The sequence below is a fragment of the Bombyx mori genome, chromosome 16, assembly GCF_030269925.1.
Source record: "Bombyx mori chromosome 16, ASM3026992v2".
In the NCBI taxonomy this organism is placed as follows: Eukaryota; Metazoa; Arthropoda; class Insecta; order Lepidoptera; family Bombycidae; genus Bombyx; species Bombyx mori.
The window spans coordinates 4,690,617-4,708,549 of NC_085122.1; the positions used below are offsets into that span (position 1 = coordinate 4,690,617).

The 17,933-nt window shown below is 35.6% G+C and overlaps 2 protein-coding genes across 2 annotated transcripts in view; one reads left to right on the plus strand and one right to left on the minus strand.

Annotated features, from left to right (window-relative positions):
- The window catches only part of LOC101741968 (flotillin-2), a 436,009-nt gene that overhangs the window by 84,696 nt on the left and 333,380 nt on the right, over positions 1-17,933 (plus strand). The window lies entirely within an intron of this gene.
- On the minus strand, positions 1,350-13,337 carry LOC105842056 (glucose dehydrogenase [FAD, quinone]). Its single transcript, XM_038016426.2, has 2 exons — positions 13,133-13,337; positions 1,350-3,430 (listed from the first exon to the last, which is right to left on the minus strand). Exon 2 carries the CDS (start codon positions 3,428-3,430, stop codon positions 1,556-1,558), a length of 1,875 nt encoding a protein of 624 aa, XP_037872354.1. The 5' UTR covers positions 13,133-13,337; the 3' UTR covers positions 1,350-1,555.

A 17,933-nucleotide genomic window follows, 5' to 3' on the forward strand; every position in this document is an offset into this window, starting at 1 on the left:
AAAGTCTGTCCTATATATTTCATACTTTTAAATTTTAAGAATTATGTAAATCCACACTAAACACGTAAAACATAAAATACTTATAAACGTAGCTTGATTACATTTCCTAAAGTCTTAAACGTAATGAGTAAAAATGTTTAAAGAACAAACAAAAAATAATACAATACAAATACTTCAAATAGCAAGTCGAGCTAAAAAAAAAAACTATTGGATACTTTTTTTCCTGGTTATCATTGTCAGAATCTTCAGCCAAAGTAGTCTATATTATTGTAATGTTATAGTTCCTTGATACCTGTTCATTTTTTTTTATTTCATCGGGTGTCTTAATATCTATAAAAGTTACCTTGAAAGATTCCGTTCAAGCTAATAAAAGCTAGTCGTAGCAACAAAATGTCATGGAATATATTTCACAAGTTGCAAGCAATTTGTCCAGCAATAATGTATACAATAAGAAATAAAAATAACAATTTTCGGCCTTATAAATAAATAATAAACGCGGTGTAGTAATTTGCTGTGTTGTCTTTTGCATTGAAATTTTTACTTCAAATATTATCTTAAAGAAGAAACTGTGGAAGCTACGATATAACACCGGGTCTGATAAAAGGCTTCACCTCTAAGGAATGAAAGAAATATAATAATATATAATATAAAAGTCCGTTAATTCTTGTATTGTCGTATGATTGATAATAGACTACTGAAAAAGAATATTCTTTTTTGAACTACGAAATTATCACTGTACTGATTAGTTTAGACATAGGATAATAGGACTTATATCTCGGAAAATACTTTTGAAAATTCCCAGTTTGTATATTGTTTAATTTTGGTTACATTTTCATTACTTGATTTTTTTGGGTAGTAATTAAATCGTTTGTATATTTGGTAAAATCAATGCTAATGATAAATGCTGATAAACACTATATATGTTCATAAGGACCATAGCGCACTACAATCCGAACTGATGATCACGACCACTCTGCCAAGAGTGCAAACGACTGAGATGAAGAAGAAGGGCTAGTGAGAATCGTGTTATCATTAAAGTCCATATTGTCTTTCGCAACCGGTAAAGGTAACCGTTGACTGATTATCATAAAAGAAATTAAAGAAGTGCACAATGAAAACACTGTTTATGACATAACGAATTTTTGAGTATGTATGTGTATGCTGTTTTACATACAGATGTACATTTGTTTTTAAATAATGCACTTACTTAAACTATATCATTATATAATCGAATAACATATCGTGACAATCCTAAAAAAGACGCCTTTAACGTCTTGAATTTGACTTTGAAAATTAGAAAAAATGAATATTAAATTGTATTTAATTGTTAGAATTAAACCCTTGTGACATCACCTTAAGTAATATATTTATTATACATATATAGTTAGTACTTATCCCTAATAAAATCACAGATATGCTTTACAATAAATTACTAAACATAAATTGCACCGAAATGAAAAACTAAGTGATAAAATATACTGGGTTAGGTATTACCGAACCAAAAAAAAAAAGATCTAATTAAATTATAATATCTTTGGAGCATTCCTCATTAAATTCATATTTTACCCCAGTCTTGTTTGATCATATCAGAACCTTTCTCTGCGATCATGTATACTGGAGCGTTTGTATGTCCCGATGTTATATCTGGCATTACGCTTGCATCTATAACGCGTAAATTAGAGATACCGTGTACACGCAATCTTGAATCCACGACACTAGTCGGATCAGTCTTCAGCCCCATCTTACAAGTTCCGCTTTGATGGTAGATTGTAAACGTGAACATTTGCGCTTGACAAGCAAAATATGCGTCGCTTCCGAAAGGCCCGTATTGCAAACACTCCTCTATGGGTACATCGTACAATTTTGTTCCGATTTTCTTCATGGCCGGTTGTCTCGAAATTTCAATAGCAATTTTTATACCTTCGACAATCTTCTGTAAATCCTCAGAGTGCTCAAAATAGTTAGGAATCAAAGTGGGATACGCTTTTGGATTTCTGCTTTGCAGCATCACTCGTCCTCTCGATTTGGGACGCATCAGCATGGGAAATACCATGAATAAATCATTTTTACCTAAAGGTCCATATGTGTCGGCGTATATTTGTTCGTCGAAACCGAAATTTCTTGGAAGTAATGGGTCTGAATTTAGACCGCCACTGATAAACAATAACTCCAAATCGGGCCAACCGGTTGCGTTAAATTTGTCCTTTAAATCCAAGAATACCAACGCTTCACATCCACCAGGAATAGAGAGTGGGCCATTATGATTTGCCATCCACTTAAAAACCAGCTCCAAATGCCTCAATATGTACTCCGTTGACAGTGAGAAACTCTGATCGTTTACCATAAATTGCACGCCGCCAGCAGCGATGTGGTCCATTAAGTTATACCCAACAGGTAAATCCTTAATGACTTCTATGTTCATTGATTCTAAATGTCTCTTGGGCCCGATTCCTGATAACATTAACAATTGTGGAGAATTTATTGCCCCCGCTGATAAAATCACTTCACGCGAAGCCAATATTTTATATTTTCTTCCTAATTTCTCCAATTCGATTCCTATGGCTTTAGTTTTGGTGTCATCGTCGTAAATAATACGGGTCACCAGGCTGCCCTTTGACAAATGTAGATTATTTCTTTTATTGATTGGATGCAGGTAAGCTCGGCTAGAACTGTGACGGGTACCATTTTTCATTGACAGTTGCAGGAAAGAAACTCCTGCTGGGCTTTTTCCATTATGGTCGTTATACTTAAAACCCAATTGCTGTGCTCCTTTGACCCATGCCTTTCCTTTCTTTGTGCGGAAAGGCGCATGCTCTACATTCAAATACCCGTCGTGCCCGTGGTACTCTGGGTCATCAAAGGACGGTATGTTGTAATTCTCTATTTTCTTAAAATACGGGAGTACGTCGTCCCAGCCCCAGCCATCGTTTCCCATCGCCTTCCAATTGTTATAGTCTACTGATGAACCCCTGGTGTATATCATGTAATTGAGTACACTTGAACCTCCAACTACTTTTCCTCTGGGCCAGTTACATTGTTTGTTTTCAAAACCAGCACAATATTTGTTAGATGGTTTCGTTTTGTAGCCCCAATTAGCGGCTGTAAATTGTAGGTAATTAGCTACTATAGGAATATCCATTAGGTAATTTTCGTTTGTGCCCGCTTCGACGAGTAAAATTTTCCAGTCTTGGATTTCGCTGAGTCGATTGGCAAGTACGCACCCTGCGGTGCCTGCTCCTACTATGATGAAATCATATTCTGACAGCAAATTCCTCTGATCAGGAGGTTCGTTATCGAGTTGCTTAGTCCCTTCAGTGACGAAGTTCAGTAATGAGTTGATCGGGTTAGCAAACTGGGTGCCTATTCCAGGCAGCAATAGGAACAGCATCCACAGCACCGCCGCTGCCCTCGGCACACAGTAGCGACTCATCTGTAAATGATAAAGGACACGATTAATGGACGTTCAAAAACAGTAACCGTTCAAAGTCCGTAGATGAGTTGAATCGAGGTTGTCACTGCTCTAGAACAAAAGGACGTTTTAGACGTGATAGCGTGGCTTTGAATTTTTAATGATCTTGGGCCTTTGCGATTCAAGTGATGGTCTCGTTTTTCCTGTTTGGCCGGTATATTGGTGCGTGAATATTTCAAGTAGTGTCCGCAATTGCATTATTGTTTTGTTGTTCGTTTCTTATTGTAATTATCACGTATAAATATTTTTATTAAACTGAAACATTTTAATATTCGTGCTTAATGTTCAAATTAATTATTTTTTTCGATTACTTTCGAGTAATGTTTTAAATAAATATTAAAAACTACATATATATTATATAAATTATGAAATAGTTTCAGTTCAGTCGATTGATACAATCATCTTTTTTCTGCTCTTCGAATAAATTCGTGATATTCTAAAGTATGAAACTTTAAATAGTTGGTGTAAAACAAATTCTAGCGTTATTTATAAGGCAATTTACTCGGCGTAATTCTATAGCTATTCGGATTCCTTGGGCAAATGTAAATGTATTATATAAAAACGAAACCTTTATAAATTCGATCTGCCCTTTCGTCTTTATTAAAAGTGTATATGTAATTTAAAATATAGATATATGAACCGCTAAATAATGAATCGTAAGTACTGAAGAAGTATTTGAACTAGTTCTCTAAAGTATAAATAGCACCGGTTAACTGCTTACTAGCCCTTATGCTCAATTAGTTAATTTCGAAGTTAATTAGGCAGCGGCTTGGCTCTGCCCCTGGCATTGCTGAAGTCCATGGGCGATGGTAACCACTCACCATCAGGTGGGCCGTATGCTCGTCTGCCTACAATGACAATAAAAAAAAAGTGACAGACAAACGTATTATTCTTTGTTTGTGTAGACTCAGAAATGGTTATGTATTTTACGATTTAACAACAAAACCTTTGCACCACGGATTTGGCAAGTATTTAATAATGCACTATGTCAAACACATTTGTATTTCTACTTGTACTCAAAAATAACTAATCTTATTTTAATATGTAGACGTATTGTAATTGGTTTGGTGACAATAATAAATATCGATGAATACATAAAATGTTTATGAATGTATCAAAAAAAAAAACCCCAAGTTTACCTAATGATACGTAAAATTACATGTATGAAACGTAAATTACCAATTTTAATGTAGATTTTAAGCATGTGCGAATGGTGCTGTAAATTTGCATTTTCTCGACTTATCCACAAACACTCCATAAAAATGGTAATGGAAGTTTTAATGCTGTTTGTAATTAATTCGCACCATCATTGAATAATTACAAACAAAATTAATGTAAAGGTTGAAAGTGTATTTAGTTTTTTTCGTTCGTTTTGTTGCTTTATGTCATAGACCCGGTTATTTCCCAGTTCTCTGATACAATAAGTGTATCTGTAAATATTTCGAAGACCGGTGTTAAGAGGTAAGGTTAGTTCCCTGCAAGCAACGTTTTGTGCCTGGATAATAAAACAAGAAACAGAGGAAAACTGAATTCAACTTTTTTTCAAAAAAATAATAATTTTGAAATATACGTTATTTATTCAGATAAACGAGACAGAAAAAAAATGTGTATATGTGTAATTTATGAATTTCTCCAAGATTGTAACTTCTCGATTTTTATGCGAGTTCATGTGTGTCTTTACTGGTGGTAGGACCTCTTGTGAGTCCGCACGGGTAGGTACCACCGCCCCGCCTATTTCTGCCGTGAAACAGTAATGCGTTTCGGTTTGAAGGGTGGGGCAGCCGTTGTGACTATACTGAGACCTTAGAACTATATCTCAAGGTGTGTGGCGCATTTACGTTGTAGATGTCTATGGGCTCCAGTAACCACTTAACATCAGGTGGGCTAGGAGCTCGTCCACACATCTAAGCAATAAAAAAAATAAAAAAAAATAAAAGTGAGTGGGATTGATTCTCAGTGGCTATTAGAATCTCCAATCATTGCATCTAAATTTTTCGTGTACAAAACCAGTGCTTATCATTGAAACATAGTATTATACAGACTCTCGAATTGTCTAAGATTTACCACGTAGATTTGATTCCTGATCGGGGACGCTTTCATGACCATATCCTAGATTTTTTGAATTGGGTTGAAGTATTGTAAACACAACAAAATCGCATGTCTCGATACGTAAATAATACTATAATAATTAATATTGAGATAATTATATCTACTCACACAAATTATTTAAAAATACATCAGTTTGGTACGAAACTAATTTAATTTCCAACGACCTCATCAGACTGCGATCTTACCTGTTCGATATCTAAGCATACACGTCATATTTAATCAGGTTTGATTAATCTATTAGTAACAAATGAAGGCACCGGAATTTTACAAGATGACTCTTCTCTGTTGTACGGAATTTTTTTAAAACAATGCTCATTAAGGAATACTGATTAACGTGTCCTCTATTTAACTTCTGATATTTGGTTTGCAGACACACAAACACCGCTCAGTATCACAAATGTCTTAAATTCGTCCACTATACAAATCCATAAAAAAGTATATTGTATTATATATAATGACTGCAATTGGTTTGTCGTTAGGCGTACATTCCATTTCAGCTTAGAGGCCAGGCTACACTATCCGATATAAGTCCTTCCTCTAGCCCCAGTGGAAGAAACCTAACGGATATCTACACTAAGAAAGTTACTTTATGATTTGTTGATTAATATTGATACCCTAATACTAAATACGCAAATGGATCAAGATTACTATCGTATGAATAATCATCTGCATTAATAGAACCACCTAAAACTGTCACAGGAAATTCGAATACAACTCAAAATCACACCAGAAATCCGAAGTTAATTTTATTTGAACAAAAACACTTAAAAGTGCAGCCGACGACCAGTTTGGACAGTATTAAAATTGTTCATACCAGTATTTCACGTTTATAATAATATGTATTTAAAGATATTGCGCAAATTAAAAAAATTAAATAATATGCAGCAATGGTATTATCAGATCTTTGTATCAGTTTTTAAATGATTAGGTAATTTATAATAATTATTGCAAGTTCTATTGATATCCAGAATAATATTATTAGGTAAAAAGTGGTTAACGAATGATATGCACGTATTTGTATTCTTGCAAAATTCAAAGACATCTTTAAAAGAGTAATTTAGTTGTATGCCGTAGAAGGTTCAAAATAACAGATGCATCAGGATGATGTTCTTCAGACTGGAACTCGTGACTGCGTAGCTGGTGGCAGTAACGCATGAAGGCATGGCCCGCTGTGAGTGCCATTATTAGTACTGGAATTTGCAAATTCCTAGCGCCTTAAGAACATCGGTACCTTGTGGCGATAGCCATTTAGCCAAGATATTTGACAGATGCCTGAATCTCGCTTACTACATTTTCAAGATAAGCTTGCAATATACAAGTTGCAAACAACAACATTCGGACCGTCGATCTACCGAGCAATATCACCCGCTCTGTGGAAGATCTTCCTTTTGTTGTATACCTACAGCCTCAATGATTATCATTGCATATTCATAAATATTCTCCGAGTGGACCAGATACTCTACTAACAGATTGATTTTAATGATGTCTACGATTCGCGTAAACCGAAGAAAATACTATTTCTTTATGTTGGAAGATTTAACAAGGATAAATGATCAATTACCCTACATAAAATAGAAAAATAATTATTATGCTAAACTATTCTTTGGTTTGGTGCGTTATATCTCTTGAATCCGCAATGTGATGCGATTCCAGTTGAAGCCCGCGTTTCTGCGCGTCATTGCACCTTAAAATTTTACATTGCGTGTATCGTGTTATATAAGCAACTAGCGACCCGCCCTCGCTTCGCTTCGGAAACATTAAAATACACATGAAACAAACAAAAAAAAATTAAAAAAGTAGCCTATGTTCATCAGGGACAATATCGGCTTCTAATGGAAAAAGAATTTTTCAAATCGGTCCAGTAGTTTTGGAGCCTATTCGAAACAAACAAACAAACAAATCTTTCCTCTTTATAATATTAGTATAGATCAGTGTTTTAATTTTCGGGAATTTATGGCCTAAATTATTTATTGACAGCCCTGCCTCCCATTACTCTATTGGGAGTTTACACGAATAAACCGCCGCCTTGCCTAATTGTGCTGCGAAGCAAGCTAGCGTCCCATTTTGAAAACTCGGAGAGCGGTTATTCAATGCAATTAAGGTTGGCTTTGATAACCGCTTAACATTAGGTATGCTTTGGGATGGATGTAATATGCTCTGCGTCAGCCCTGTCACGCTAGTTTCAATGGCCCGGGCTGGGTTCCGTCCCGGTCCGGGGTTGAGCGCCAGCTGTGAGCGGCAGGAGTTTTTGGTGAGGTTCAACTCCCACATACCGGTGATTTTTTCTTGTACAAAAATATGCAGTGCTTACCTACTCATATTTTTTTTATTAACGTTTATTAACTATAATTGTGTTTGTTACAGGTACAAACTCTACAAATGGCGACTAAACGTAAAAACAAAAATATTATTACAAATTAATCAACCAGTTTTAACTTTCCATTAATAAAGTAAATATAATTTTCTTTGAAGAAAAAAAAAGCCGAGTTAAATCTAATAATTGATTTGGTGTCTGGATAGTGAAAGAGAGAAAAGTTTATTTTCAAATGAAGGCAAAGGTTGAAGGCCCATTAAAACTTAATCTACGTTTTTTGCAACGAATTTATATTATTATACTAGCTGAGTCCCGCGATGTTGCCCGCGGTTATTGTCGTATCGCGGTAGCCTAAGTTACTCCTTATACCATCAGCTACCTATCAGTGAAAGTCCCGTCAAAATCGGTCCAGCCGTTCCAGCGATTAACAATCCGGAACAAACAGACATACAGACAAAATTAACAAAAAAAAGGTTATTTTGGTATATGTACTGTGTATACATACTTACGCATTTAGTAAAAAGTGGTTATTTTATTATTACAAACAGACACTCCAATTTTATTTATTTGTATAGATTGTCTGTTGGCTCGAGTTAAGATTATTTTTGACTGGTGCGAACTGTCAGGAAGAAAGGCATCGTGAACACGAAAACTGTGCCCTTGAATCGCGGGTATTTATAGGTAATTAAAAAGCCAACTAACCAAGATTAATATTTATTGGAAGCTTTAAAACACGAACGAAGTGTAGAACGAATAAATTTAATAAGCCACATCATTTTTCATGTTGTATTTTAGTGACCTCTGTATTTTGCTACTATGTATTATCTGAATGCTTAGCAAATAAATCGATTTTAGAACAAGTAACTAAACGAAATTTGAACTCGGAAAAAAAGTTGTGGTAATATTCTGAGCCCTCATGAGTAGGTTTTTTTTTCTTTATTGTATCAATAACCAAATAAGTTTTCACCATTGACAGAACACATGAGCAGATAGTGCACACTAATTCAAATAACTAACATTCATTTGATTTAACAAATAGGTATTGTAGGAATTTGGCCGCGAATCAGTCATGAGTTTCGGTTTTAAGGGTGGGACAATCTAATACTATAATGTTTCGATCAAGATGAGCTCGATCATCCGTTGACGCAATAAAAAATCTATTGTGAAGGTTGCATCGAAATCTAGTCTATGCTAATATTATAAAGAGGAAAGATTTGTTTGTTTGTTTGTATTGAATAGGCTCCGAAACTACTGAACCGATTTGAAAATTTTTTTCACTGTTTGGAAGCTACACTATTCCCGAGTGACATAGGCTATAATTTTTTTTAAATTAGGGATCCTTACTAAATCTCCAATAATGTAACGCAAGGTGTAAAAAAATTACCTAAAATATTCTTTAGATCGCGTGCGCTGCGAAAACTATTGACGATAGAATAAAGTAATCTATACATCTAACCTTAACCGTAACCTTTTCTTAGACTAGCTTCGCCCTGCGGCGTCACCCGCAGCTATTGTCGTACCGCGCGCAACATGGCGGGACTCGCCTATCATTAATAAATTTAATGTTTCCGAAGCGAAGCGAGCGCGGGTCGCTAGTACTTTATTATAGAATTAATTACAATAGTAACACGAAAATACTCAAAAGTCGGAATTGTAGATTTCAAACCTTATCCTGTGATATTGAGTTATCTCTTTGTTAAATCGACGAATTACTGTTGTCCCGGCGGCATGATATTGAGAAATTGGTCTTATCATTTTACATATAGAAAGTATTAATCGTATTCACCAAAGTCTTGACGGTCGATACATCTGTAAAGTTAATATAGCCGTCGAAATTCGCCGTTAACGACTTGTGATTGTGTCAATTGCATTATAATAACGGCTCTAATACTCTCCAAACCGGAATGGCTGATTGCTTAGCGGAAAAAATAGCCAGGGTGCTTAGTGCGAGTTTTTTAACGTTGTCGATCCCGTAAAGGTTAATCAAATTTGTATGGAATTGGAACGTTTGCCGCTAGGGGCGCTGTTCCAACTGCATACAAATTGGATTTAACTTTTACGCTATCGAGAACGTTAAATAACTCGCACTAAGCACACTGAACTGTGGTACCAGAAACGTGTTCGCGATACTCGGGGTGGATGATATTTTAACTTTTCGAAAGTAAAGCAAAGGCCCTAAGTGAAGGAGCTGCGCATGTTAAGGTCGAACACCTTAATTTCTGGTAAAACCTACGTTTGCTTGAATTAAAAATATCAATAAAATATTTTCTTGTCACGTATGTATCCTGTTTAAAAAATTAATCTTATAATTCGCTGTAGTAAATGTGTCGGTGTTCATTGAAATTATTTATTGTTAAAATGGATTAGAGTGAGCCTTGAAAAGCGCTAGTTTTTTTTTTCTACCTATGCTGAGAGCCTTGAAAGGTAGGTGAGCTCACGGGGCTCAAACCGGATTGCTAACACTGACCCTAGCAAGAGTAGTGCTTCGCAGAATCTACCACCGGATCGGAAACGGTAGCTAGTAAGGGCGTATTATGATTCCTTATAAATTGTTACTTATTTCAACAATTGAGGTGTCAATGAATTAATTTGCAAGAAACCATGTGGAACCCGTTCTCATTGGATTATGTTGTTGTCTATTTATTCAACGGTCAATTTCAATGCAATTTTCAACTCAAGTTTATCGGACGTGCATTTTTACGACTTTGTACGCATTTTTAGTTTAAAAACTTGTTCTCTTATTAAGGACCGATGGCAATACAATTTTATTTTTATTTTTTTGACCTATAATCCGGTGTGCTATAAAAAAGTTATAGTATTTAATTTTTACTATTGAAGCGTGTTTTGTATACTTTTTAAGTTTTGTTTATTATATTGTGTGTACCTAAAACTGACAAGGCAACTGTTATTGTAACTCAGATTTTGAGCATATTAGCACTCAACATCGAACAGACCGGAAGCTATCACATACTTAAATTCAACCTTCACAACAAAATTCCAAGTTAAGTTTGCATGTGTTTAGGTGAAATAAAATGACATTGGTACTTTATTAAAATAGTCACTGGCCAGATACTAGAAGACGTTATACCGTCTGAGTCACAATTCAAACTTCCGGTTAATACGTTCGAATAAATAATCGGAATGAAATGATATACGGGTATTAAGAGATTTCGAATGTTTGGCAACTAGTTAGTTCGGCATTGTCCTTCCTTCTGTAGCGGTAGTGCAGAGTTAAATTGAGTTTCGTCTATTTGAATTGCAAAAACTTTAACAGGTTCACGAGTCGCTCGTACGAACTATGATTTATTGTAGTCCATGCAACCTTAGTATTATAAGCCAGAGCTTGTTTTGGTATTATATATAATGTGTTTTTTTAAAACTATTTTATTAGTCTAGCATATGTATGTATATTTGTTTGTATAAACGGAATATATGAAAGGAATTTTCACTGATTTTAAGACGTCTGATTAACTTGAAAATTTGCATACGAATCAAGGGTATAACAATAATTTTATATCTTTTGCTCTGATTAATTAGGCGGTTTGCTGTTTAATCGTGTTTGTTTAATTTTTAAACTGGTGGTAGGACCTCTTGGGAGTCCGCACGGGTAGGTACCACCACCCCGCCTATTTCCGCCGTGAAGCAGTAATACGTTTCGGTTCGAAGGGTGGGGTAGCCATTGTAACTATGCTGAGACCTTAGAACTTATATCTCAAGATGGGTGGCGCATTTACGTTGTAGATGTCTATGGGCTCCAGTAACCGCTTAACACCAGGTGGGCTGTGAGCTCGTCCATCCATCTAAGCAATAAAAAAAAAATACATATATTATTTTATTGCATTGGTTGGCGGGCAGGTGAGCTCTCCGTCCCCGGTGATAATAAGTGGTCGCCGGAGCCCATACGTTGTGAATGCTGCATGATGACTTGAAGTCAATCATAATTTTAACGGAATAAAGGCTAAACTTCCTATTGAATTTGATGATTTTAGTTTTGGATCATCGCCTGAAGCAAAATCTATTACAGTTTTAGGCAAATTCGTTAAATGTATAATTTCGTCTTTATTGCTTAATTTTGTTTGTTTGGCATTGTCTCATAGATCCTTGATGCATAAATTGGCAAGTTAAGCAGAGGTATTAAAGTTGGCGAAAATTACGTTGATAAAATGGGAAATATGTGGATTAAGATAATTTATAAATTTTTAATTTTGCACAGAACGGTAATATAATTAATTGAATAATAAAAAAAAACCTTTCAGTTTGAAATCGTAAATTATCTTTCAATAGGAAGTCCTACGCGGTTTATTTTGAGGGGTTTCCTTCTTGTTCGTTTATTAGCTATTTTTTTTATTATTTTTTTTATTCTTTATTAGAGCCATACACATATTAGGTTAAGTCGGCGTTTATTAGCTATTAAAAAGAAGAAAAATAGAAATAAACTATTCGGTCAGTGTTGTTTTATATATTTATATGTAATAATAATATTTTTATTTTCAGGTTATGTTATGTTTTTTATTATTATTTTCATTTCATTATTTTCCCGTAAAATGTTTTATTGCTGTACTAATTTGTGTTATAATGATATGTACCACTCATGATTTAGTTAGTATGTATCAATGGCATTTTAATTAGATTCAAATATTTTTGCACACTTAATTTTATTTTGTTTGATTCTTCAAATTTGAGTATTTTTGGTTTAATAGTCTAAGATGACAGCTAATGGTGCATCAGTTTTTAAAATTGTTTTTTTTTGTTAACGAAATGTTTATTTAAATCTTTGTAAACGATCGCCATTCGTTTTAATTTTATTAGTGTGATATTTTTAATAGATTGCATTTTTGTCGATCGATTATTATTTGTATGTCATTAATACTATTGTTTTCAAATATGTCAAGGCCTTAAAGAATGTCGATTGGATAAGTATCGAAAATTATTTTAAAATATATAAAAATGAATTGCTGTTCGTTAGTCTCGCTAAAACTCGAGAACCGCTGGACCGATTTGGCTAATTTTGGTCTTGAATTATTTGTGGAAGTCCAGAGAAGGTTTAAAAGGTAGATAAATATGAAAATGCTCAGAATTAAATAATCTATTTTGTGTTCCCTTTGACGTGTCCCCCGTCGGACGGATTCCTTTTGTTTATTTTATGCAAAAGTTTAGGTCTTTTATTTATCGATTGAGGCACTACGAAGTCTGCTAGTTTTAAAATAAAAACCTCTTAAATTTAAATCCCAACTACTCACTTTCGTAATTTAGATGCGTTATTGTTTAATATCGATCGCACTCACGACACAAGAAAATCAGAATTCACTATTCGAACGAAAAGAACACAATGCTACAATGCTAATCGTTCGACGCACATAATCATGGACTTGTTGAACGGAACTGCGGCGGTGTGTTGCCATCTGTCTTGTTTTATTTACCCGAGGAAATTCCCGCGTCGTCCACGCAGCGAACTTAACTGGAGTCAAGTTCATGAGTTATAAATATTAAGCTGTACTGCTGACCGCTTTCCGTGGGTGGGTGCGTGTGAGTTAATAAGCAATTTGAATCATAATAACTTTTTTGAATTTGGATTACGTAAAAATAATAATAATAATAAAAAAACAGTAAACGAAATTCCGGTGTGAACGTCAACTCCACAATTCGGGGATCCTTTTTTTTTGTAGAATTGTGAGGTTCAAGACAAAATTATTTTGTATGTTTTTTTATTATTATTTCGAATGGTATTCGTTTTCTTTTATAAATAATTGAAAATAATTAATGCAGTAAAAATGTTTCAACCGTTCAGAGTAGTTTTTCGTTCGATTTGTGGATTTTAACGTATATAGTTTTTTTTTATTTTTATTGCTTAGATGGGTGGACGAGCTCACAACCCACCTGGGTACTTCGATAAGGCTATGCGTCATGATAATCGCGTTATCGTAGCCGCCGCTGACTACTCCCCGAATCCTGATCACGCAGGAGCCAGTCACCGTCGACGCCCTAGACACGTCCTTACGGATCCATCAGATCCAATAACCTTTGCATTAGACGCCTTCAGCTCTAACACTAGGAGCAGGCTTAGGGACCCCGGTAACCGTAGTCGTCGAACTCGACAAAGAGTTCGCCGTGCAACCTAACCCATGAATCAGCTCGCTGAGTTTCTCGCCGGATCTTCTCAGCGGGTCGCGATTCCGATCCGGTAGTAGATTCGCGAAGCAGCTGCTCTTGAGCTGTTAGGTCCCCTTCGGAGGCGCTCGGGTAGCTGTTAGCAAATCCCACCCCTCCTGGCTGAGCCTTTGCTCGCCCACCTGTCCTGGTGAAACTGGAAAGGCCTCCGGGCCATCAGTAATCCTTCAATCATAAAAAAAAAACCCACCTGGTGTTAAGTGGTTACTGGAGCCCATAGACATCTACAACGTAAATGCGCCACCCACCTTGGGATATAAGTTCTAAGGTCTCAGTATAGTTACAACGGCTGCCCTACCCTTCAAGCCGAACGCATTACTGTTTCACGGCAGAAATAGGCAGGGTGGCATTATAATTTTGTGGGTTTGATTTTTATTACACGATGTTATTCCTTCATCGTGGATGTCAATCGTGAACATTTTATATCTGCAACATCATGTTCGAGATTGACGATTAAAAATTCATTAGCAAATTTTTTTTAAACCAATAGTCTTTTTTATTGCTTAGATGGGTGGATGAGCTGACGGCCCACTTCGTTTTAAGTGGTAACCGAAGCTTATGGACATCTAAGGTCGGCTAAGGCGGTGGTACCTACCCATGCGGACTGACAAGACGTCCTACCACCAGTAATTACGCTAATTATAATTTTTCGGGTTTGATTTTTATTACACGATGTTATTCCTTCACCGTGGAAGTCAATCGTGAACAGTTTTCAGGCACGTATTTCTCTAGAAAAATTCGTACCCGCTTGCGGTATTCGAACACCGACACAGTCGCATCGCTTGATACGAATGCACCGGGCGTCTTATCCTTTAGACCACGACGAATCTTTTTTGAATGTCAATTACTATATGCCTAAACGGTTTTAGATTTGAAGCAATTATAAATCGGTATTTTCGTTAATTATAATTTCAATTAATCACAGATTCGTTGAATCGATTCAAAATATTTTTTTGATACATTAGTATTCCCAAAGATTACGGGTGTCCTCAGAATTGCAAATTGCAAGATTTAAAGGAAATGATTGTTCGTTTATCTTTTGTGCATTCCTAACTTGTTAATTAGATTTAAAAAATCTAAATAAAAAAACAAAAAAAAATTATTCAACATAAATGTACATACTTGTTGAACGTCAAAAGAACTACCGCCAATTCACAAAAACAAGCCTCCGTCCTGAGAAGAATTGGCAAGAAACTCAGCGGACAAGTCTTCTTTTTTTTTTATTTTTTTTTTTAATGTTAGGTTTTTTTAAATATTCATTTTTACAATGAGTATTATAACGTAACAATTATTACAATATTGAAATGCCCGGAGCAAGCAACTCATTCCCAGGTGCAATCTGATTTGAAATTGTAAATCAATTGGTTTGAAATTGTGGTTGATCTCGGAACATATAATATATTGTAGTTCTGAATTTTAACACATTCAAAGATAGTCATAGCGAAATAATAAAAAGTGAAACAGCACCTTTTATATTTGTCTGTAATCTCATTATCTTCTTCTTTCTTTTCTATTACCCTCTGCGGGGGTGTAGGGGTTCGAATCAAATCCTTCCATTTACATCGGTCTTGGGCAGTCTGTTCTAGCTTCTCCCACGTCATGTCCAAGACGCCTAGTTCCTGATCCATCGAGAGACGCGAGAGTCGCTAGTTAAAGAAAGCTGAAATAGTATTTAAGTCGTTGGTTATAATCTCTTGTTGTGGTCACAGGTTTCATGTTTAATGATTATGACAATACGTATTATTTATGTGTTAAATAATATTTAATGCTCATAATGCCTGTGTTTTCATATTTATAAACACACATATGTATATTAGTAACAATAATAATAATTTTTAAGAAATGTTATTGATCTAAAATCGAGTGCTTAGCATACTACAAACTTCGCTCGCCTATTTATATTTATCGCTCAATGGTTGTTTAGAAGTTGTATTTAATGTATGGGCGATGTGTTAATTTCTTATTGTGCAATAAAGTATAATCCACCCTGCTCCAATATACTCACTATAGCATTGCCAACTGATCGCTTGAGGAATTAACATATTGCATGCTCATGCGATTTAAACTACGCTCGGCATTGTCAATGTCATGGCTCGTCACTCGTCAGCCTTCAGATTTGGATATCACTTGTTGGATACATTCATTAAAGTGACAAACAAGTTTGTATTTTAGTTATGGCTTTGGTAGCTTACAGCCTATCTACCGCTAAGGGGTCAATAGGTTCTATAGTTATCACAACGTGAATGCTGAAATCATGCAACTGTGATTACGAGATTTCACTCTTGTTAAATTCGGAAAAAAGTAAATCAGTAACAAATTATAATTTCATAATTTCAATAACAAAAAAGTCGTCGTGGCCTAAAGGATAAGACGTCCGGTGCATTCGTATCTAGCGATGCAACGGTGCTCGAATCCCGCAGGCGGGTACCAACTTTTCTAATGAAATACGTACTCAACAAATGTTGACGATTGACCTCCACGGTGAAGGAATAACATCGTGTAATAAAAATCAAACCCGCAAAAATTATAATTTGCGTAACTATACTTGAGACCTTAGAACTTATATCTCAAGGTGGGTGGCGCATTTACGTGGTAGATGTCTATGGGTTCCAGTAACCACTTAACATCAGGTGGGCTGTGAGCTCGTCCACCCAACTAAGTAATAAAAAAAAATTTGATATCATATATTTTCTTGTTACAAAGCTTTGACAAACCGGTGAACTTCGTATTGCTAGCCTAGGGTCTTCAGATTAAGAATAGACAAGAGTGCGGTGTTACCAGTTTAATCCCTCCCCCAAAAATAATTCCTTGCTTTGAAGACGACCAGAGTTATCATTTACGGATTCTAAGTTAAATAAATTTTATAAGCATAGCGATACATAATTATTAATCGGTGGAAAAGCTTTTCAATGTGCAGTATTTTTAGGATAATTATTTGATAGAATGATTAGATTGATTGTAAGTGTAAATGTGTATCTACTTATATTTGTAACGTAAGAATCAGTGTTACAGCAGAGTCACGTAATTGCAATTGCAATTTACAAACGTAAGGAAAAACCGTCATTACGACTATAACAAACGTATGACGTTAAAACGCCTGAAACTTTTTTTGTTGTATTCCAGCAGACGCAATAACATGAAAGATGTAATCATAGCCTAAATTGTATTTAATATTCAGATCATACACCTCAACTTAAAGGTCATCAAAACATAATTTTAAATGTCACATAACACCTCTACTTACTGGTTCAAAATAACCCTTAATAACAATACGCTTTTCTTTATTCAAAATAGTTTCTTCATAGTTTTCTTAAACATAGAGGTATTAATTAAATGTCTTCTAGGATTTTGTTGTGAGGTTTACCCAAGGGGCTACTGAGTTGTTTATCTTACGTTCTCCAGCTGTGGGCATTGATATCCCTTCGAACTGCAGCGTACAAACGTGCAATAAAGAATATAAAATATCGGCTGTCATGTGCGATATCAGCCATCAGAGTCTCTTTCGGAGCGTGGTGCAGAAGAGATGATCAAAACTTGTGTTTCAAGCGGAGAACACTCTGGGGCGGATCTCCCAATGGAGTTAAATTTAGCTCAGTTCAACTCATTGAGGATATAGGTTTTTTTTCCTACCTAAGCTTATAGCCTTGAGAGGCTATTTCAGCGTAACCTTAACTAGTAGGTGAGCTCACGGGGCTCAAACCTGACGACGTTGCTAACACGAACCGTAGCAAGAGCCGTGCTTCGCAGAACCTACTACCGGATCGGAAACGTGACCCACTGAGAAGATCCGGCGAGAAACTTAGTGGGCTGTGTCTGTGGGTTAATTTACCCGTCGAGCCCTTCGTCGCAAGCGACGGGTTCGACCAGAACGAC

Coding starts and splice junctions, on each gene's coding strand:
- LOC105842056 (XM_038016426.2), bottom strand. CDS start 3,430: ATGAGTCGCTACTGTGTGCCGAGGGCAGCGGCGGTGCTGTGGATGCTG.